This window comes from Myripristis murdjan, chromosome 12 (assembly GCF_902150065.1).
Source record: "Myripristis murdjan chromosome 12, fMyrMur1.1, whole genome shotgun sequence".
Taxonomy (NCBI): domain Eukaryota; kingdom Metazoa; phylum Chordata; class Actinopteri; order Holocentriformes; family Holocentridae; genus Myripristis; species Myripristis murdjan.
In genome coordinates this window covers 8,846,250-8,870,233 of record NC_043991.1, presented here as the reverse complement: position 1 = coordinate 8,870,233, position 23,984 = coordinate 8,846,250, and the positions used below count along the sequence as shown (strand labels likewise).

The following is a 23,984-nucleotide window of genomic DNA, read 5'->3' as shown; positions in this document are numbered from 1 at the left end:
GGATATTCTGATATATCAATTGACTCTCTGCTGAACATCTATAGGGGGACTATCCAACCCGTCCATCAATGTTTGTTTTTGCGCTGGTTCAATCAATTGATTGCATCAACAATAACAATATTGATCCATGTCTTTGGCCTTTGACACAAGGTCAGCCTTCAATCCCACAAACCTGGGAGCTTCACTCAAGCGAGAAGATCAACCAGGGCAGAAAATAAGCAAACAAACAGTCATGTCAGTAGTATTAATTTGTGTTTTCAGTATGAGCTTTTTTTTTTTTTTTCTCTATCATCATCATCGCATGTCATTTAATCTGTCACTGATTGCTATGTCATTAAAATCTTGTTTTTTGGAAGCAGCTGAAAAGAAATATGTATTTATTTTGAGAAACCAGCAGCATTTTCTTGAAAGAGGTGGAATGATAAGATATTGCCATGTTTCTCTTGTAGAAAGAGGGATTGTATACTGAAACAGTTCAAACGAATGAGGCGCCTCTCCATTTGTTTCAAGTAAATTAAAACTTTAAGGTTTTGTGCAAGATTAAATTACTTGTTCAAATTCCTTTCTATGATCTCTGCTGTGTCACTCTCTGTTCTACTGCTTTTGCAGTAAGTACACCAGACAGCCCGAATTACTTAAAAAAAAAAAAAAAGCCACAGCATGTCACAGGATCAAAAATATAAAGTAATTACAATACAAAATGACAATAGCTTATGTGGGAGCTCGTCGTGGAGCTGAATGACTCATTTCTGGTCCTCTATCTTTTCTGTTTTCGCCAGCCTCTTGACACACACCAACTAAGCACAAAAAACTGATCATGATTATGTGACAGGGCGTAAAGGCTGATTTCTGCCAAAGCTGAGAGGCAATTACACGTGCAAATCAGAGCACTTATCTGTGTTAAGAGACCTGTCGTTCACTGCTTTCCATTCCATGGCCACACTGTCAAGCACTTTTTCCCTTACAGCTCTCTAAAACACATCTAGACTACTTTTTAAATAAAGAGGGCAGAAAGGATTTGGTGTCCTCGAGGACACTTAAACAGGGAAGGAGACAGCTCTTGTGGAGATTCTGGTTGTGAGACTCTGTCACCACCAGATCACACTGGTGCACCTTGGTCACTATGGCTTAGCGGAGGTGCTGGCCCCGATGTATGGAGGAGTATATTGAATATCACGGCATATCAAGGCTTGGAAGGCACTAGAGGAACATTAGAGACCGCTTCATGATGGTTAAGAAAGCACCAAAGATGCCTGCCAGAACTGATCCAGAACAAATTAACAACCAGTGCACAGAGGCTGGATGAACCGACCACAATGTGCTATTTTCTCGAAGCCGAGCTTGGATTTTAGGGGACAGAGGCGGAGAACAGGAATGCTGTTGGGATTATTAGGTGAGCACCTCTTATCACTGATGTTTCCTAAATGTGTGCGTCCCACAGCTGCCCTTCACAACACCTGCTCGCAACACTGATCAGCACTAAAGTCATCCATGCTAACTTGGATCTGTATTTTTAGTGCACCTATGCCACAATATGACATCAGTCAAGTTGAAGTCAGTGGTTCAGGAACGCAAAACGACGAGTCAGCAAGTGATTCGGTGAAGCAAGCTCACTTGAGCATGCAAGAGATCTGCAAGAGGAATGGCACTGGATTTTGCTGGCTATGCTAAAAAAGGGATCTTTAAAACAAACACCATCATGATCATCATAAAGGATTTTATGAAAAAGCCTATTGCGCGCGCACACATACACACACACACACACACATGAGACATGACACCAAACTGGAACACATGAAAGTGACCTCATTAAATCATATTTTGACGACATGGCACACAGTCTGTAAGGATCAGAGAGCGCTCGGCAATCAATGGACATACAGGTTTGATTTAGTAGACAAGTTAATAAAAACTTACACAAAATATTTACACCATTTGCTCATTTTGTCCTTCCACCCTGGAATAAAAACTCAAGCCATAAATCAAGACACTGTTTATACACATTGCTTTACAAAGAAAAAAAAAATTCTCATCACTTATTCAGTAGCAATGAAAATGAACCAAACCACCGTGAAACAATGTACATTTCAAGAGGCACAACAGATGTCTGGCAAATGAAATACCCATTCCATGATGTGGATCAATATATGCTTAATTATCTGTTGGACAGAGATTCATAGTTAGGAGAAGATAGTTAAAAATACAAAACATAGATTGCCTTTTTACCATTTGTTGTGAAAAAATAATAAAAAATTTGATTTTAAGTAGGCAATGAAGATTGATTTTGGACTGAAACGTCTGTTTGCTATTAACCAGAATAAAAAAGTATTACCAGGCCAGTAGTGTGTGTGACTGCAACTATCTTCTCCTGATTCTCAGTCCAACCAGCACTCCTCGCTGTCCACATTATCCCTGGAATACAAATACTCATACACTGATTCATATGAAAAAAAACAACAAAAAACAACAGATAGTCATGATTGCTGGATAATGTGAAGAAAACAATTCAATAAACTTTAATTCTTGGGCATGTTGAAGTCTGTCCAAAGTGGATAGATGCATCAGTCCATATTCTCATGTATTGAGAATGGGTTAATTGCACAAATGCCATTGGATTTCATCTTGTACAGAAAAGTTAGTTTCATAATTATACAGTAACTGCATATTTAAGACTGCATGGCAGCCTTAACTGAATTCCCCTTCATACAATAATGTAAAACAATAGGGTTACACTTGCTGCATAAGTGCTTATCTCTGACAGGAATATAAAAAGAACAAATATTCACATTCGCCATAAAAAAAAAAAAAAAAAAAAAAAAAAATCAAAATAAATAGCTGTCATAATAGTGTGTGGTCCCAAAGCGCAAATCATTCAGGATCGATCTTGTTCGTTTTTTTAACCTTCATACCATTAGACTATGACATGGCCATTGTTTCCTCTGAATTCAATTAGCAAGGAGGTGTTATCCTGTGTTCTGATTTGAACTTTTTACTATCCGTTGCATCGAAAAGCAGCAGTTTCACCTCAAACCAGAAGCACCGCTACATATTCCTGAATCACAGAGGAAACGTTACACAAAGAATCACCTACATGCATGTCCATTAACAAATCCATTTTACGGATTTATGTGTTTAAGTGCAATGCATCCTGGGACTTCAAAGTGCCATCCATCAACTGGTTCGTCTTTGTAACAGCAACAAGAGTCAGTCGAGGCCTAAAAGCCATACATTCATTTGGCATACCGCAAAATATGCCATCTCAACTAGTGATTTATTCTGGTAGAGTCTTTAAAAACATATTTTGCTCAAAGCATGCGGGAAAAAAAGGCAAACACGGCTGGCAATGTGAGACGTTTCATGCTGCAGATGATAAATCAACGTGTTCCAAGCATTTCCCACAATCAAGTGACAGTAACAGGATTACAGTGGACTGATTCGCTTCTTTTAATCCATTACTGTACTCCCTTCAGAAAATTCTTTAAAATAACTGAAAGTGCAAGGAAATGAGTTTGTGAATGAGTGAGGTTTTTCCCTCTTTTTCAAGAAAAATAAGATCACTTAAGATGGATATTTTTTGCAGTGCACTTGGATCATCTGGTGTGCCGTCACCAGTCAGACTTAGGTGGCCCTGGCTGGTTATAAGTCGGCATACGAGTTTCATATGAGTCGCACTAGGTAGTGAAATCTGTGCACAGCCAGGCTTTTTCTTTTTTTTTTCCCCACAAACCGTTGTTTCCATTGTTGTGGGGCTTGTAAAACAAAATCTGTTAAGGGACTGTATTAATGCAAAAAACCCCGTCCTTGCATACTCTTGCACTGTTAGAATTTAATCAGACTGTGATCTGCAATGCCTTGCAAGAGTTATTTTGTGACAAAATGACTCCCCCTATGTCTGCCTTGTCTCATTCTCCTTCAGTTAGAGTTTTCCCATATTTACCAGACAAGACATGTTTTTATTATTTTTTTTAAAGATGATTTTTTTTTTGGCATTTCTGCTGTATTTGATAGTGACAGTGTAGAGAGACAGGCTGGATTCTAACCCGGTCGCTCCAGTAAGGACTCAACCTTGATACGTGGTACGCACTCTACCAGGTGAGCCACCCCACAGTGACCTCTGACAACCTCCTGAGAAAGGCTGTGATCATGGCTGTGCCCTTACTTAAAATGCATGTCTTATGGCTGCACTGCATGGCTGTCTGCTGTGGCTGCTCCCGGTGGAGAAACTGGCGTCTCTGCATCGTTTACAATGGATTCCTGCTTGTGTGATTTCTGAGCATTAGTACAAAATGTCGAGTCTAGAAAGAAGCCCTTGCTCTTTGATTTCAAGGGCCGTATTCACAAAGCTTCTTAGCACTAAGGGTTGCCCATAGAGGTGTAATTCTAAGAAAATCCTTATAATTATGATGTTTTCCCCCTATAACAACAGCAAATCCTGAAAAAACATTTATTCACCCACATCTCTACCCTTAAGAAAGCCTCTGAAGTGAAAAGCTGTTAGGAGTAGAGAGGACTTTTAGGAAGCTTAAGAGCTTCGTAAGATGGGTTTATGGTAGAGCTGAACGCCAAACAACAACGCCACTTAGCCTACATACCCTGACCAGCAATTGTCGGAACTAATTAACTAATTAAAACAGAAACATGTTCTTTTTACCTATTAACATAAAACTGACAGAGAACTAAAATTAACAGCATGGCTGAAACTAATCAGCATGCGGGTAGGCTACTGTGAAAGTAGACCTTTTTTTTAATTTCAAACATTTTGTAATATTAGGCATTATTTAGTTATCATCTATTTATTCAACAGAGATATTCAGATTGTATCAGACTGTATTATTATAATCACCCTGTGTCTTAATAGTGACTAATTTCTCAGATTAGGCATGAAGTGGCATTTTTTTTTCATTATTATTTTTATTTTAAGATCAACCAATCCTCACCAAGAAATATGTTCCCATCCATTCTTTGGTTAGAGCAGCTCTGGGAACTTTCCTAAATGCCTACTAAGGTGGGAATGCTTGCTGAGAGTTTGTAGGAGAGTGTTTGTGAGTATGGCCCCTGTGGTTTACCACTGATGTTTCAGGTAATAGAAAAATGTTCTACTATCAAACTCCATTATAGCTGCACTGGAAATATCTCAATGTGATGCCGCACCATCTAACTTTGGTCAGGTATCGACAGGAATAAGAAAACAAAACAAACCAACCAACGAACCAAAAAGATGGACCAAGAATTCCAAGATAAATCACAAATGGCTCATTTTTAAATAATTGTTACTGGGTTGATTTTTCATTTGATTGCTGTCAACCTTCCTTGACATTAACCCGTACATTTTTAAAGTTGAACTAATCTAACTGAAATAAATTTATTTTACCCTCCCTTACTGTGTATTCAAAACTCACAGCATATTTTCTTGGGAAATGGCTTGGTAGCCAGTAACTGTAAATTATATTTCTCTAGTTTTTGTACCTGAGCCGGTGCACTGGATGTAACCCTACACAATACCAAGGCATACGAGGAACAAAAAAAAAAAAAAAAAAAAAAAAAAAAAAAAAAAACCTTGTCCTGAGCAGTGTGGTTAGGTATGCATTAGGCTGAACTCTCATCATAAACTTCTGTCATTGGTTAGTGGTTTTTAAAACACCAGTGATTTAACAGAAATAAATGAAATATACCAATCTACTAAAATGTTTTTTCCAACATATTCCTTCAGATCAGTGATCAGCCAAGGTGGCAGATCTCTACGCAGCCAGGATACCCAGCTAGAATTAATGAATATTCACCTCACATGGCAAAGCAAAAGCCAGGCAAAGGACATAATTATTGTAAACCACATACACGCAAGACTATCCAGCAGAAAAAATGACAGTCCCTATCATAACAGTATAACAGCTTTTGCCCTCACATTGCTTCTTGTTAGCACTAGGAAGCCACATTTGTGCAATGAATTAAAAACAAACAAACAAAAAAAAGCATTTTACATTAGAGACCAGCTCTATCTCACACCTTAGAAAAAAAAAAAAAAAAAACTTTAAAAATAATCTCCTTCACATGGAAACATATCAAAGTATCGGTGGACAGTATATTTGTTCTGTTTTACTGCTCAACACACCAGTTCTGGACGATTCCATGGTCAGGTGATTGATTTGTTGAGTGGCAATAATAGCCCGGGACGAATAAAAGACTCTGTGGGATGGCTGATAGTAGACATCTCCTCTATGGCAACACGTCACTTGGGCGGGGAGGGCCAGATGGGGAGAGGATGGGCCTCGGTGTTGAAGACATACTTGTCTAGACTGAGCAGCTCCATGTCGTCAGAAAAGAGCAGATATAAGTACTTCAGTGTCTCACCAAGGAAGAAACTCTCCATCTTGTCCCTGGGGCCGGGGTTAACAGGGTCACGGACATTGTTAATGGAGGTGTAGCCACCACTGGAGACCTGGAGAAGGACAAGTATTTGGTGGTAAATTTATGCAAGACACTAAAAATGTACATTGATATCTGCTATAACTGCAGTTATTTAGCTGATTAGATAACTCCACAGAAACTGAATTCAGTTCTTTCAATTTCAAATTTACTATCACCCACTTGTAGCAGAAGTGCAGTTCAAGACCTGCTGTGTTAGGACGTCAACACAGAGCAGGCACTGAACTTTGAGTGTAAATATCTTTTCTTTACAGCAGAGTGGGGAGTTAACTCTCTTCAAGCACTCTATCGATTTTTTCATGATGGTGGACGACCAGCTGCTGTATATAAAGATTTTTTTTCTTTTTAAAGAGAGGAATCCATCATCTAAAAAAAGCGCTGCACCTACATCATCTACAACAAATGAGAGCAAAATTCTCAGAAATTATGACTCACAACCTTAAATGACAAAATGATAACAGTTTGGATTCTCTATTGCTGCAATGCTGAGCGATTACCTTCAGGTGATGGTGGCTTCTTCTCAAAAATGGACATTAGGCTTTGGAGAGGAAATTGTATAGGGGAGAAAATTTGGCTGGCCCCAACGTTATCTCCAAATAGCTTTTACAGTTTAAGGTGTACTTGGGTGTCATGCTATGTGGTTTGCCACATAGGACACTAGAGTGAGTACAAGAAAGCTCAGATAGGAATGTATTCAAATGAGTATATTTTTTTCACTCATTGAAAACTAACGTGACAATACCTGAGTTATGTTTGTGCAGTGCAACTAAATAACATGGTGATCAAAACAGGTCAAAACAAATGCCAAAAATGTATTACCACTATAATTACTGACCTTTATTATTGTAGTTAAATTCATGTGATTTAGAAAATGTGACACACCTTATTGATTACATTGTAAGAATTTAGAGTGTACTGTGTGTTTACCTCTGAAGATGTTGAAAAAGATCCCTAAGATAAACGTAAAGCACCTAAGATTTGCTTCTGTCACGACTGTAGTGGGATTTGAACCAAGTCAGTAGGTGGTGGGGCCCTCAAATAATTTTGAAGCCTAACTCAGTAAATGTCATGATGAAACTACGTCTGGTCTGTGGCTGCGCTGTACCTTGGTGTATTTGTTGAAGCTCTGCAGAATGTCCCATCCCCAGTCTCTGTACTTGGTGTCCTTAGTGAACCTGTACATGTAGAAAAGACTTTCCACTGTCTCCGGTCGCAGCAGGTTGTGTCTGTCTGCAGGCTAGGAGACAGAGGAGGTTGTCAATAAGTATCAACTTAACATTAATTACAGATGATCAGAGACAGATCATTTTTTTCTGTTTGACCTTATTCAACCAAGCGGTCCTGCTGAGATGACACCAAAACCTTTTTGTCTTTTTCAAGAGATAAATGGTCGAGAAAGCAGAGTGACGTTTCAGACGAGCAGCATGTACAAGGTTAAGTAAAAGGTTAAGTACTGAGTCACAGCTCAATTTATGAGTGCACAAAAGGCAGCTCTGATATTTATATGCCGCATTTGTAGCAGTTTGAGTAAAAAGTCAAATGGGGAAGAAGCAAAATGTGCCCAAGAAAGTGTTCAGGGCATTTTTGGTGAGGCAGCAAGCATAAAGAAGTGAGAAAAAAAACAAACAAACAAACAAACAAACAAATGTTCTGGAAACCCCCCTGGGGCTAGATCTGACTCTTAACTTTGAAACGCAAAATGAAAAATCCCATATCTCAAAACTCTAAATCCACTTCAGCAATAATCACTGCCTGAAGGTCCTCATTCAAAAATTTCTAAAATACAGATGATGAATTATGTCACAGTATTATGACAATGTCAACCAAGGCCTTAGAGTGTCCCTTAAAGAGCACATAACTCATTTTGAATGAAACTTTTTTGCAGTGATTCACAAAAACCTGAATGATAGGATATTTCTATGCCATATTTCTCGTTCCAGAATAAGGCAGAAAATAAATGAGCTCATAAAGCGCTCCATATTTTTAGACAAGGTTAATTAAGGCATCAGAGCAGTCAAGTATAAAAAATATTGGATGTTTTGAAAAACCCAAAGCTATTCATGAAAAATGAACTGAACACTTAGAAGGGTTGGAAAGGTTAATGTATTAATTTGCATTACAAATTTCACTACCTGCTTAAAACTGTAACCAGCATTGTACCTACTGGACTATGTCACAAAGTCAGCAGTGTACTCTCATTACTTTTAGTTGTTCCTGGATTACTTTGTCAACTAATTTTAAAGAACACTGAGTTACACAGACATTAAAGTTAAATAGTCTGTATTACAAATTACAGACTGCAACATCAGCAAGAGAAGACTCAAATGGCGGAAAAAATGTCCAGGTTTGAGTATCTTACAGTAGGCTACATCTGAAAGTAAGTAACAAAGATCAAGGTAATTATAAGTAAAACATCCACCTGTTCCTATGGCCGATGTATCCACCCTAGCAGATACTGACAGCAAATCAAAAGTGAGATCCAACTGTCTGACTTTCACCCCACCTTCACATCAACGTCACGCCCATCACGGGCCTGCAGGTTGAAATGTGCGATCTCAGGGCTCAGTCCGGTCTCCATCTGTGCGTACATCTGATGACAGGTCTCCATCAGCTGCAGAGCTAGATCCATGTGATCACCTGGGAGGCCATTGTGGGCCCCCAGCGCTAAAGTTCCTGGCAGAAAGCACACCAGGTGGTCCTGAATGACAGGGATGGAGGAGGAGGAGACAGTGAGGCCTTGGAATTGATTTGAAAGGCTGAATGACTCAGAGAAAGACCGAATACACGAGTGACTGTACAGTTATTGAATAAGCAACAATAGACTGATTGGCTCAACAAGACAGCTGTGTTGAGCGGCTGTTGAGGTTGCTGAGTTTTTGTTACTTTATGTTGACAATGCATACATTGCACCGATGCATTGAGTATTAAGTACCACTGCTGTTCAAAAACAGCAGTGATAGTACACGGTTTCTAACAAATGCAGTGGATGGGGAAATGAAACCCCAGGACAACAGTGCTATAGAGACAGGAAAATCAGAACAGCTGGCAAGCATGGGATGCATATTTGACCATTTATAATGTACTTTCAGGGTGTTTTCGTGTGAGATTTGCTCACACACACACAAAAAAATATAATTAACGCTAAAAGTGGAGCCTGAGATTGTGAACACCGTTCTGAGTTGTACCAAAGAACAAAACCACAAAAAAGGTGACACCTAATTATGTGCCAACTGAGAAAGCTGGTAGCTCAGGAACTATGAGTGGAAAAGTTAGTCTGAGGCCCTGTTAAGACCTCCAGCACCAAAACTGGACAGAGATGTTGTTCTTGCCTGGTTGTTTGTTTGTTAGCAAGATAATGCAAAAACTACAGATGGATTTGGATGAAACTTCATGGAGGGACTGATAATGAGTGAGTGACAAGCTGATTAAATTTTGGAGTATCTAGGTGAAAGGTCAAGGTCACGGCAAATATCGCTGGGTTGAAGCATTGAATAAAGATGCATCTAGGTGTGCTATGTTGATTTGGGGGCTTATGCAGCATTGGTGAAGGTTGCTGTCTCTACTTGCTATGGAACCAATCTAAATCTAAACCTGTGGCATATGTGATATGAAAAAAGTGATATCTGAATCAAATATGTTGAGGCACCTCTATTAAGCATATAGCAATGTATGCCATATACTGTATATGGTGGATGTACAGTGGCTAGAAAAGGTACATCTGGTTACAGGTTTATTTTATGGTCAGTTTGTATGACACTATATTTGTATGACAATATATGTCTTCCTGGTGCTGGATAATTATGTGTGCTGCACAGTGAGCAAATGTCAAGCTGACCTGAGTTAGGCCTTTAGAGACTGATGTGCATTCATGAGGTGGTCACATAGCCAGGCTTCTAAGGTATTGTCCCAAAGTTTCCTTATCAAACCCCTGAGCGATATGATGCCTATCATTTATACAACAGTATGTCAAATCAGTGAGAGAGAGAGAGACCTACACCACATCCTGTCTGTTAGTTTTGTATGTTATGATGATGCATCACTAAATTTCAAGAAAAACTCCTTTATGTTCCTGCATTGTAGCTTCATGACATGCAACAGGTTAATGTTGCCATTTGATGTAATGTCTCGCATTTAGCTTAAGATAGCAGCTGCAGTCCTCATTGCAAATAAATACACACATATGCCACAGACTTTACATTAACAAATGCTATGCTACGTTAAGGTTAACTTAAGGCTAAGTTAAGAATATAGACATTGAGGTATACACAAGTTTGTCTGGGTAAAAGACTTATGCAAACAGCAGTATGATGCATTTAAATTAGTCATTAATATCGTACCATCTTGGGGTTGAAACGGTTGTGGGACAATTCTCCAACAAAGGTCAGTCTGCTGGGTCCTGTCTGTCTCAGAAGATGCTTTTTCACACCCTCCACAGCCTGAAGGTAGTCCTCCAACAGGCTGGAGGAAAGAGAAAAACAACCGCAATCATGCTATATTCTGTATAGCTCCACTGCATATAATTGCCTATGTGTGTCAGTAAGTCGTGAGAAACTTGACAGTCAAAATGTTTCTGCATCAACATTATCGAGACAAATGCGTGGATCGATTAAAGTCTGGTATTTTGTTATTAAAGTGATTCTGAATCTGAGAAAGTGAAGTTGATTTTCTGTAGCTCATTGTTGTTCCAGCCCTGACAATCCAATAGTCTTTCACAGCTGCCACAGAGAACAGAATAGCAACTCATACAGTTAAAGTCATAATTACTCGTCTTCTGTCTTGCCTCCCTGGATCCACTGTTTGAGCAGGTATTCATAGTAGCTGTCTGCCCGGGCACCTAGAGTGAAAACTCCTTTGTGGGTGAACTGGCCACTGTTGGTGTTGATGAACATGGGCACCAGGCCGTCATGCTTCCCTGGCAGCTTGTGGACCAGCTTCATTACCTCGTTCACCACCTCCTGGAAAGATGGGCGAAAAAATACTGATTTCTCTGATGGCTACAAAGCCTGATATTCATTCTTATAGCTGAGATGATAACTTAATTGGCTCACTTTGTGTTTGGGTCAATATTTCTTTACTTTTTTTTTTTTTTTTTTTTACTGCAATGTAGGAATTTATCACAGAAAAATCACTAGCAATTTCAGGCTTTGATGGAACTGGGGTTATCAAAGGCTATATCCCACAGGCCTGGCTCAAGTTATGACAGAGATTATTCAAGTTAAGTCTGGCAAGTGTCAGGCTGGGTTAAACTTTTCAGGCACAAGTAACACGCTATAGTCGCTGGAATCACTCAGAACTGACAACATGATGGATTTACAGCAAATGCTGGCTCATACTTTTCACTTCCAACTTCAACACAATTCTTTGTGAGCTGCAGTTACTGTCATATTTCAACTGAACTGAAACCCTCCATCTAGACCCAGAGAAAAATACTTAATATATAAGCTGCCTTGAATGATTTTTCACTTTCAAGTTCTCCGAGAACTTCAAGTAAAGCAAAATTTTCTGACAAATAACAAAGTGTCGCATTGATGATTTACTGGTAAAGGTATTATGGAGCACCTCCCTGAGTCCTGACCTGATAGTGTGGCTCTTGGGTGAGTCGGCTAAGTTCCCTGAATTCCAGCTGGATGCTTGTGACCTCGGCCAGGGTGCTGTCTGATGTCCAGCGAGGTGGGTGGGCCGTTCCCTTCCCTATGTTCACATCTGAGTACGGGATCTTGGAGGGTGTTTTGAAGGCAGGCATTAACCTGGACCCAATGTCTTTCTGTAGAAAAAAAGAAAATTGCAGTGTGAAATTAAACTAGTGAAATACAAAAAGCAAAGCAAACTTTTGTACTCTGTTTCAGTTGAAGAAAAGAGCTCGCAGATGTGATCACACCCTCAAGTTCCAAAATAACTACAGAGAAGATGACAAAATCTGTTATGGGGTTGCTCACCGCCTTCTCCAAGAACAGCTGGTCTCCTGTTAGGTGGTAGGTGCTGAGCAGCCCCCCTAAGATACGGATGGTGCTCTCAAAAAGGTTCACATCCACATTCTTGGAGAAGGACAGCTGGGTTTCCACCCAGTTTTTTGCTTCCTCAAACTCTACATGGAGCAAGGCAGAGCAAAACGGAGTGAGGCAGAGAAACATAAAGGGAACAAGAAAGACAGAGACAGACAAACAGAAACACTGAGTAAAAAAAAAAAATCCCATTCGATAACATCAATTTCACACAAAGGAACAGTGTGATGGCCAAGGCCACATGGGATAATACTGCCCCATAATTCACACTTTCTCACCACATTAGTTTCAGTATAATTTTATTACTTTGTTACTTGCACAGGTTTATTTCATTTGCAGTCAACCACACCTGAACAATTAACATCATGGTTTGTTTGTTTTAGAATCTGTTTATTTGCTTTAACCTTACATTGTTTTACATGGACTGCACATTTTTACAGTGCAGGGTTATGAAAGCAATCATCTATCATATTAATCATTTGTGTCTTTGTCTGAGTTTGTTTGAGTTACTAAACTGGTGGGGGTTCCTTCCTGCTGGAGAAAAAAGGTGTGGCTGACAGTGGAGGACTATTAAATGCTGGAGCCAGCTGACTGGACTCAACCATGAGCTGCATATGTCATGGGGGGTGCTGGGGGTTTGGGGTTTAGTTAGTTTGCTTTGTATTTAGTTATAGTTGATGTTAATTGTGTTTACCCCATTGTCTGTTATTTGGTTTGGCCAAACCACTAATGTTCACTCATGTGTCATTATGTTAGGTAAGTTTGTTCAGTAAACATCTGATTTATATTGAGTTTAGTAATATTTTGTTGATCTTTTTTATAGGCCTAAGGGGGGGGGCTGATAAAACCCATTTTTTCATTTACAAATCCTGTCTCCTCCTTGCTGTATTGCTCGGTCCCTAACAGACAGGGTAGTTTTATCACCACAATGTACTGTAGCTTCACCTGGCATGACTGGGTAGAGTCGTAACAGATAAGGGAGAAAGAATATGGGCATAGTACCTTCTTTCAGTCCAAGAATATACATGGTGTCCAGAGAATCAACAAGCGTCAAACCCAAGCCAAACCACTCCCCATAAGACTTAGAGACAGGCTTGAGCTCATCGTGACCCCAGGCGTGCTCCTTGTAGCCCTTCCACGCATGCCTGAAGGTGTCACGTACCGCCTCCAGTCTGTCCACAGGTCCAACAGAAACTAAAGACAGGCATAAGAAAAGGGGGCAAGCAATAAATCAGAAATTAAAGCGCAATGTCACTGGTGACCTCTATTGAGAGCACTGGTTTCTTTTTCTAGTAGTTTTCAATAGATGGAATATTCTGTTGCATGTGCCGCCGCCGCCGCTTTGAGCTGAGCATAATTTTGGCCTAGATGTTGAAAATGTTCCAACTTAAAGCAAAAAGACTGCCAGGCTTTAGAGAGCATACTGTTTTAGTCATGGCCAACATTTCCATATCGAATCTGTTGAGAAAAAAAGAGTTTCCTGGTGGACCTAAAGTTTTCCTCTACCTTATGAACTACAAAAGAAATAGGTGGGGTGTATCTACATGCTTCAGGTTACAGGTCTGGATAAAAGGTGAAGTGAGACAGTCTTATGGCACCTTTGTCCCAGGAGGGTCCTTCCCAGTTTTCTCTTCTTTTACAGTGATGGTCATAACATTATACATCTTATAGCGTGTATTACAATCAAAGTAGCAAATGCATGCACATAGTATTGCACACTCTAAGCAGATATCGCTCCCTGGGAAGAAGAGTGAGCCACATTTACGGCCTGAAAAACTGAAACCAACACATTTACTCAAAAACATCAACATTATGACTCAAAGAGATATACAGCATGTCACCACATGGAAGTTATCCATTTATTTATCTATATGCTGTATATCTATATTATATCTACCTCTCCATCTATTAGATAGATGAGTCCCATTGCGATGACAAGATCTCTATTTTCGAGGGAGCCCTGACCAAGGGCTTCAAATAACATAGAAATAAGCAGTAAAAACACCTAAAACATTTACTTCTATTAAATGCACTTAGTAGTTTCAGTTTAAACCGCATCCAATCCAGTGAGGCTGGATTTTACATGGAGGAAGTGTCTGTGCTCTTATAACAGGTGGAATGGCACAACACTTGAACCAAGAGAAAGCACAACATAGAGAGAGTGTTTCCAAATAATCATGGTGGTAATGATGTCATGTCAGGGACAGTGTAACAGTGCCATGAGACAGCTGTAATACTCATTCGTAATACTCTGACTCAGTATAATTGAGGTGAAGGTGAACTGCAACTATCCACTCCTTTCAAATTCATTAAACAGCAATTGCAGGCAATGTCAGTCTTTCAAAGTTAGAAAAAGATTATCTTGGTTAATGACGTATTAAATATTCCAGCATGATCCATTCCTCCATCCTCCACAACAAATACCCTTGGGTTATCTCAGTTCATTTTGGCTTTCTGTTAAAGGCACCCAATACACTTTTCCTAATAAACACAAATGATTTTGTTTATATTCAAAAGTTCTCTCCAAAACACACTGTTTGCATCCTTGAGGCCTAATAAACACGGCAAATGCATTTCCTACTTCAAAAAAACTTTTTGCAAGTCTAATTTTGGAATATTTTAAAAGTTGCATTGTTAATATTGGTGTGTGTAATAAATGTCTCCTGTGGTTACAGCGTGCTGGAAGTACATGTTATGTAAGGACCTGGTTTTACTGGTGTGCACTATAGTGCCACTAGTAGTCACAAACTACACTGGGTACCTTCAAATATGTTTTCTCACTGCAGATTTATCAACTCATTAAATATTAATAATGATCCAATCTGTTGCTATTTAATTTATAAAGAAATTGAAATGACGTTGTGTTGTGCAGGCAACAACCTGCAGTAGAGCATGCATTTGGTTGTGTGTGTGTGTGTGTGTGTGTGCGTGCGTGCGTGCGTGCGTGCGTGCGTGCTTGTGTCTGTCTACAGCTAGTCTTGCAAACTACTGGACCTATGGGGTCTCATTTTTTTTGTGCACAGTTTTATGAAAGTATAATAAAGAACGGTTGTGCTGATTCAAAATCTTCCCAGAACGATTGTTGTGGCTACTTTCGCTCCCTCTCTTCCTTCGCTGGCTAGCTCGCTTGACCACCGCTGCTGTCTCCCACTCTCTCTGCCAGGGTTGGTGCGCCACTTAATTTGTGATTTGAAAAGGCTTTGATAATACTATTAGCTGCTGAGTCTCTCTTGAGTTTTGCTCAGCACAATGGGTGGCCCATGGGCTGGAGAAGGGGAGATCCGCCTGGTGGGGATCTGCACCTTACTGAGTGCACCTAGGAGAGCCTACCGTTGTGTTTTTTTTTGTTTTTTATTACTAGTACAGCAGTAAAAGTGTGTGTTACATCTAACTATACCGCACAATTCCCTGGATTTCACAACAAACTAGAATCCTGACAGGTCAGATTTTTTTTTTTTTTTTTTTACATTAAAAAACAAAGACCACAACTATCCAAGTTTAATTTCATGGTAACATGACCACCAGGATCTATCCAAAAAAACAAAAACAAGGTAAGAAAGTGAACATTTTTTTTTGGCCCAAGACTGATTTTCTCTGTTATCTTTGGTGGCAGAGTGTATGTCCTTGAATTTTCCCACACACAGAAAGAGGCTGGCATCAAAACAGGTGTGCGGACAGTATGAAACTTCATGCTTGTGTTAGAGAGAATACACAGTGGTGGAAAAAAGTTTCCGGACACCCTTAAAATTTTACACAATCTCAAATATTATCATGAAATATTTGTGGAAAAATCGTTTTTGTGTTTCAAAAGGTGTGGCTGCATTAGACAGATACAAACAAATAAAATTATATTTTTTTGTTTATTGTTTACAAGAAAAACTAACAAAACTAAATTCTTGACAGTTTAATCTTTATCTTCAGGCATGTTTCCTGCGTTAGTTTCCTTGTTTTAGCCATTTTTGTGTCTGAAGAGATTTCAGATGTGCTGGCTTTATATAGACACCAAGCTTGGCAACAAAAATTGTGTCTTTTAATAAAAACAACGACCTTCATCACTGGTACCAAAATGACCCAATACTCAAAATTTCTTATGTATTTTTATGGAACCAATCAATTTTAAGTTTTTAATGGCTTTTTTAGGATTTGTTTAGTATTTTGGCTGTGACTGTACTAAAAGAAATTGCACTTGAAGACCTAAGAGTGATTTGTTAATGCAATATTTCACAAATACATGGGGTGTCCGAAAACTTTTTTCCACCACTGTACTTCATATCTGTACTCAGTCTCCCCTACTTATGTTCACTCATTGGTAAGACTGTCTTAAATATTTCAAAAAACATATAAATGTAGAAATGTACAGACCTGGTACCAGTGGAACTGTGTCATCAGGGTTGGCCGGCCCTGGAGGCGCTGCGGCTTCCTTCTCATTGGCAGAGGGCAGAGGCTCTGTGGCCTGGTCTGCTTCTATCATTGCCCCTCGCCAGCTGCATGCAAAAAAAACAAAACAAAATGCCTGTCACACATCTGGGGCATTTCCTAGTGGTTCCAATCCATTTACTCCATGAACAATCTCCAGGGCTGTGGAGAATGCTGAAAATGTTTTGATGCAGATACCATTTCTGGTTCTTTGAATTTGGTATCTGTTCTAAATTAAATACCTTTTCCCTGTTTAAAGTGTTTTTTTATCATGAGATAAAGTAAAATATTTTCTAAGGGAAATCAGATGTACTTCGTCTACTCCTCTAAACAGCATTAGGCCACAAACCACTGGATTATTTAGCACAAACACAAGGGAAACTCTGACCTCAAATAACCCACCACTTTGTATTTTTCAGTACCTTTTAATACTTTCTCAAGCCTTAAAAAATGATGCTGATAGCAATACAACCCACTGATATATTTTGTAAATAACAAGCTCTATATAGTTATTTTTTTATATATCAAGTCCTAATGGTTATTCTTATTCATCCAGTCTCATCATCTCATCTTTCTGACAGACACACACACACATACACAAAGAAAAAAATGACTTATTTTATACTGGTCAGCATTTCAACAAGAACAAATTCTGCGGTTGGAAAAACATGCCAGTATGTCTGTCATGAATCCAGACAAATCCTTTCTTTAAAATAAAGATAGTAGTAGGCAATTCTGAATATTTGAGATCCTCTCAGTGATATTCTTTGCTCTGCTTTATGCTCATTTGTCATATATATTAAATGGAAATGCCAATCTATGGAAATGAAAACTCTCTTCATAACCAACAATGAGAAGTTGAATACCATAGGCTGGGTTTGAATACATCAAATAGTGTAACACACACTTATCAACAGCCTTAGTCTCTTCTGTGGTGAATACAGTGATGTTGAACCACCTAGTTTGTAAGTCACCATTAGCAACGGACCCATTCACAAACAAAGTATATGCACTGCAACAAAGTCCGTTACAGTGAAATGTCATAATGTGTTTTTAGCTGTATATAGTATATACTGCCTTATGAATGGAGAACCCCCCTCCCAAAAGGGAAAAAACAAACAAACAAAAAAAAACATTCTCCCTTTGTGTGCTCTCATAAAAATTAATTTGCAGTCAAGAGAAGCATTGTGTTGGGTGAAAGGTGGCAGCTAAGATATGCTTCATACTTAATTTTTCAGAGAGATACAGTGTCTACTTTTAATTAAATAATTATTAATGATCAATGATGTCTGATTTGTATAAATTATTTTTACCATGCCGGGATGAAGTTTTGTAACGCTTGACTAAGCGCCTCGCCCTGAATGACTGACCTGAAATTAGCTTTTAATGACCATGGTGCCATAGTGACATCGCTATGATAGAAAATAATGATCAACATGCCCTAAAAACTGACACATTTTTTTCTAGCAAAGATCTCACTGATGAAATCCATTACCTTAAATTGTTTCTGACAGGTTTAACTCTCATGCCAGCAATCATTTCATGTCTCATTTGTTTTTGAGAGGTTTTGTGAGGTGAAGATTTTTTACCCCAAAACTTGCTATTTAGTGGAGTTTAGAAAACAATAGCCAGATCACCTGACGATCTTCTTCTCTCTGTCCTCCTCCTCCTCTCCTTCTTCAGCTTTAACTAGCTGTTGCTCTTGTTTTTCCCTCCCCACTGAGTCGGACACGTTTCCGCCTTTCTGCAGGCTTGGCGGACCCCTCTTGTTTAGGAACGGTCTTTTCTGTGGATAAACAAGCACAAACAAAGCTGCTGTAACAGGAAATTGATCCAATTCTGAGAGTATGAATGCAGCATTATAGCTAGATAGTGATGATAACAAAACATGGTAATATTTTTGTAATACTGAGCATGAAAAAAATTGCAGCAGTTAAAGTAGCCTTGATTTAAATATCAAGATTTGTGGTACTGCCTTCTGCAGCTAAAAAAAGCTGTCAGCATTCACTCTCTCCACCCATTTTCAATTCCTCAAAACACAATAGTGCTGCTGCTTTTAGGAAAACTAATATATAAACGGAATAAATACGTGAAAATCAATAGCTGGATAAAAGGTGGGGAAAATCATTGATCAAAATGAGTTTTAAAATATGATGACATGCTTGCTTTGGGAAAAAGAGTAGTAGAAATTTTGTAGATATTATGTTGGAAATGCAAAATCACTAAGATGGTCTTTAAAATCCTGAAAATTTAGCTTTCTTTCACTGCAACTGGGGACTACCAATGTCCAAAATTGCCTAAACAAATTGTCTAAGTATGACCAACTTCTAAAAGAACGGAGATATTAATATGCTGTTGTACTGCATCAGGGACTGCCAATGAACAATGAATGCTAACTAAAATATAGATTTTTTATTCTTTTGTGTGGCATCACAATACATCTGGGCAGTGGCGCGCCTCTACAGTAAAATTCCCATCACCATCATCATTGCATCATCTAGAGAAAATGGGAAATTTGAGTAAAAAGTAAAAAAAAAAGACCAAATTTTATGAACATCCGGATGTTTGGTGTACTATAATTGTTTCGATTATGATTAAAGTACACATTTTAGCGTTACAACCCCATTAAAAACATAACTAACACCCAAACAGGGACTGCTTTGCTGTAAAAGTAAAATCAAATACGAGCACCTGGACTGCACAGACACAGAGAATACATTGAGTATTGCAACAGCTCTAACCTTTATGGGAGGTTTAGGCAGAATGGGCACTTTTGGTCTTTCGGGCTCTGCAGCGACATCTGGTATGAGCCCTGCACTCACAGCTGGACCCAGATCTGGTCCTGCTGCAAGAACTGGAGCCTTGCCGACAGCTGGCCCCACCACAGGCTTCACCCCTGGAGGCATGGCCTTCAATTCTCTGTCTTCCAGTTTCATCCAGTCTTCCTTGTCTGACAAGCACACACGCACACAGAATAAACATGAATGTGTGGTCAAATACACATGCCTGCAAAAGCATACAAATTTTAAGTAAGCCCACTATAAGCACAAAATCAATACAAACAGGGAACTATCGCAGCATGCTGCAGTCTTCCCTCAAGTCATTGCAAATCATAATCACTACCAAAACAATAAAGGAAAAAAAAGGCAAATACCCAACTCATCAGCTTCAATTAGTCATGCAGCAACACCTCTAGAATTAACCACAGCTAGACTTTCCTTGCGTGTGTGTGTGCGTGTGTGGGTGTGTGTGTCAGAGAGAGAGAGAGAACTTAGCTTGGTGTGGACCTGGCTTACCTCTCCACTGCTCTGCGAGGCTAGGATAGGAGAACAGTCCAAATATGAGGAGCAAAGCCAGCAGGAACAGGATGAGACTCCGCTGTAGCCGAGACAGCTGCTTCCATTTCTGCAGGCATTTAAACAAATAGGACTAGCTACACTAAAACATTTCAAACAGGTCCAAACTCATATGAACACCACCCAGCTATCTGGTCCAACACCCTGGAAGATTCATCCTAACTCTGAGAATCACCTCATTCTTGCATCTTTTGTCTCAGACAAAATCATACAGTTCCACCTTACCTCCTTTTGAAATAGCCTACCAAAAAGACAGAAGGTAAACTGTAATGAGTCACCGAGCAAAAAATCTCTTCCTTCCGTGTAGCACTGCATCAAAGTAGAACAAGTTAACTTGATATTCATCTGGCACTTGATAGCTCACTCTACTTTGTCCCATAAAAGCTGAAAACCAAAAAAAGTTTGGTGCTTGGCTTACCCTGTAGAGCCTCAGCATCTCTCTCCACTTGAGGCCGTAAGCTGCTCTCACAGCTTGCAAATAAACAATCTAACCAAGCACAACCCAGCAACAAAGAGGGAGGGACAGAAGCAGGGTCTCTCAAGAGAGAAAACTAATGGGCAGGCCTGGCTGATATTGCAAGGCTACCTGGTCTAATTAACACCTGTGCAAAACCCAAAACAACTCTCTAAGCAATCAACACTGAGCCACAATGGAAAACAGATATTCTCAGGAGACATTTTACTGTGCTTTTACACTCAGTATCATCACTGATTTTATTTTGTCTGTGCAGACCTACAGCACTTTTGTAGGAATTACATCTTTTTACAGTGACATTTTTTTTTTTTACTTAGACTTGCTCAACAAAGAGGCATTCATTCATTTTCTCTATTTGCTATCATATTTTTCAAGCTCAGAGGACACTCGAGTCTATCTGTACATGCACCGGACAGAAGACAGGGAGACAAACAAGACAGGCTGTGAATCCGTTAAAAGCCTGACACAGATACACAGACAATCACTCACACTGACATGCACCACTTTGGACAGCTGAGAATCTCAGTCCACCTGACTTGCATGTGTTTTCGTCAAAGGAAACAGATCTCAACAGCAAGACAGAGAGACTGATTAACTGATTGAATAATAAAAGATAGCTAATAAAAGAGAAATGATAGGAAGAAATAAGCACTGTAAATTTTTAAGTCCTCCTGATCAGGGATTACCAATAAAAGCTTTAGGCATGAAATGACTGGTACCACATAAAGCACTTGCATCAAAATCAATCAAAGGTGGGTGGAGGGTACAGAAGGGAGACAGGGGAGAGAAAGTGGTACAATACAGGAAGTTTGAAACCCACAAAATCCATTTGTCACAGCGACAAGAGAAAACACTGACAGAGAAGGTGGGGGGAGACAGAAAGAAAGACAGAAACAAACAGAATTTGTCTTATCTCAGCGGAGTGATCAGAAAGACAATTTGGTGTTCAGTAGACGCTTTTATCCAAAGCACCTCACAATCATCTCAGACGCTTTGGATAAAAGCTACACTACAAAGTCAAAGCCAGACAAAAGACAGGCGTAAGGGAGACAGATTGAGACCCATGACATCCATTTGTCGCAACATCAAACGAAAACACCTACAGAAAAAAGTGGGAGGAGAAACAGAGAAGAGAATCTGTCTCAGGGGAGTCAATAGGAACATAACACTGTGGCTATTTGGTGGATTGTAGTTTCTTATATTCATCACAGCTAGCCTATATTATGCTATATTGTGCGCATAACACTGAAGTGTCTATAGGACCTGTGCATGCAAATTGCACTCACTACATATCCATTTATTTCCTACAGTGGTAAGTAACCACTTAATCTAAGCTTAAGAGTGGATAGTCAAAAAAATAACAACCTTGTTATTTGAGAGAAGTTGGTCATAACTTGGCTTTTCTCCCTGTTGATTTAATTTAGTGTACGATGGAGTGGAAATTGACTGCACCCATTCAAAGCTCACCAGCTCTCTAATTTTTTTTTTTTTATTTGAAAAGCTACAAGAAAAACAGTCTCTAACATGAGGCTTGAAGAACGGCTGTATCCACTGCCAAGGCCTACGGGAAGCTCTGGTAAGTTACGTGCGAGCCAGCTATGATAACTTATCACAAAACAAGGTCAGGCAACCAAAGGCAATCCCAAAGCACCAAAAAAATGCACAATCTTACTGATCAGAACTTTGAAGATGTACGATACAACTGCTTAGACGCAACATGAGAATTTCCTGCTGCTAACAGCTGGTCAGCGTAAGTGTCATCCAAGTTACTCACATTGTGAACACAAGGTAAAAATCATGGGTGCAATACAGTTTGCATTTCAAAACTTTTTTTCAGCCTTTAATAGATTCATTAGTTTTGCACATTTTCCTCACAGTTTACAGCCAAATATCAGTGCCTCATTCTCTAAAAAAACAAAAAACAGGTTTAATCGTGACAAAAGCCAAATTCCCATGCTGCTGATGTGTCCTTGTACAAGACACTGAATCTACATCCTTCTCAGTCACTATATGCGTTGCTAGATGAAAGTGTGGTGACTACATCCAAGGTAAATAAGTAAAATATTGTGCATTATAAGTCTTTTAACTCCGTGGGCTTCCAAATTCATGCAGTTGTATGCATGTGGCTCATACATCCAAGGCTTCCTGTGTATTCTGCACAGTATCATGAGAAGATTCTTTTTTTCAATCTCTAACCCTGCCACTGTTAAAGCCACAATATGCAAACCTGACACAGGCTCCACTCACCCTCCAGCAGGACTGTCGTCTGTGCTTGCCATTGTTGTAAGTGCGGCTGTGCTGGTCACTGAGTGTCAGAGAGATGAAGTCCTTTCTGGAGGGTGGGTACATGTCTCTGGATGGGCAGTCATAGGTCATAACTGCTGCCCTGGGGAAAGTGAAAAGCCAATTAGCCTCGCTATGATTATATCCCTCCATTAGGGTTTAATTAGTGGATCCAACCCAGCAGCATTTCACATAACCACAACAAGAAGTGCAAAGAATAAGCTTTTTGGTCAAAGTTAAGCTTGTTCATCCAGTGCTGGAGTCCAAGCGTAACCAAATAAAACCAAAGTACAACAGCACCACAATGGTAAACTGTAAACATGAACGCTAACACCGAATATCGATCGATGACAGGGCAAGCTGGTAAGTCTGAGGGATGACATGAAGCAGCAGAAAGACGAGTCCACAGCGAGTAACTTGACGACACATACGCTTTCTTCTCTCTCACCTTTATACCTGGTTGGCTGGCTGGCGGCAGCGTAACTAGCCGCAGAGCTAACCAGCTGTTAGCCGCGTTAGCTAAAAGCGGCTAGCTTGCTCTTTGATTTCTTCTCCAACGGGCGGCGACGGTTCAGGAAGCAAAGGGCCGACATGTAACTCACAGGCCGGTTCGACTGTCAGGCGAAACCATCCCCCGCTACATGTAAAATGAACCCCAAACACACCCCAAGTTCGTGGTGCCAAAACTTAGCTACTGCGCAACCACAGACTCCGGAGCTGCAGCGGAAAGTGACAGCTCACGAGCGAGCGGGGCGTCACGTGACCCAATCACGTGTCGTAGCCGATTGATTGAGTGTTAACCCATTACAGTCTGCCGTAAAAATAAAACCCTCAGATTCCTGTCCACTATTAGAAAACTCGTATAACACTTCGCATGATAGCACAAAGTGAATGGAGCCAGCATTTAGATATGTGCATTTTTATTTATTTATTTATTTATTCAGATGACACAGTTCTTTAAACGAGCTGATGAAATTAATAATCCAGCATATCATTTCAAATTTTCCACATGGTGACTTGTACAAAACA

General features: G+C 39.7%; 1 protein-coding gene across 3 annotated transcripts; it reads right to left on the bottom strand.

Annotated features, from left to right (window-relative positions):
* Window positions 1-260: 260 nt before the first annotated feature.
* On the bottom strand, window positions 261-23,663 carry man1b1a (mannosidase, alpha, class 1B, member 1a). 3 transcript variants are annotated; one of them, XM_030065306.1, is made up of 14 exons: window positions 23,404-23,663; window positions 22,920-23,058; window positions 20,138-20,246; window positions 19,583-19,791; window positions 18,479-18,627; window positions 16,788-16,909; window positions 13,428-13,619; window positions 12,360-12,508; window positions 11,999-12,187; window positions 11,188-11,378; window positions 10,761-10,881; window positions 8,927-9,121; window positions 7,529-7,660; window positions 261-6,436 (listed from the first exon to the last, which is right to left on the bottom strand). In XM_030065306.1, the coding sequence occupies exons 2-14, from the start codon at window positions 23,046-23,048 to the stop codon at window positions 6,227-6,229; spliced, it is 2,097 nt and encodes a 698-aa protein (XP_029921166.1). In that variant the 5' UTR covers window positions 23,049-23,058; window positions 23,404-23,663; the 3' UTR covers window positions 261-6,226. The 3 variants fall into 3 exon arrangements, with proteins under 3 accessions (XP_029921166.1, XP_029921167.1, XP_029921168.1); XM_030065307.1 differs by lacking the exons at window positions 22,920-23,058; window positions 23,404-23,663 and adding an exon at window positions 20,616-20,709; XM_030065308.1 differs by lacking the exons at window positions 22,920-23,058; window positions 23,404-23,663 and adding an exon at window positions 20,423-20,478.
* Between the last annotated feature and the right edge of the window lie 321 nt (window positions 23,664-23,984).

Excerpts from the sequence above, each read along its gene's own strand:
- man1b1a (XM_030065306.1), bottom strand. The coding sequence starts at position 23,048 with ATGACCTATGACTGCCCATCCAGAGACATGTACCCACCCTCCAGAAAG. Across the intron at positions 18,628-19,582 it reads TGCCTAAACCTCCCATAAAG|AAAAGACCGTTCCTAAACAA; the intron begins GTTAGAGCTGTT and ends GTTTATCCACAG. Across the intron at positions 11,379-11,998 it reads CCCAAGAGCCACACTATCAG|GAGGTGGTGAACGAGGTAAT; the intron begins GTCAGGACTCAG and ends CCATCTTTCCAG.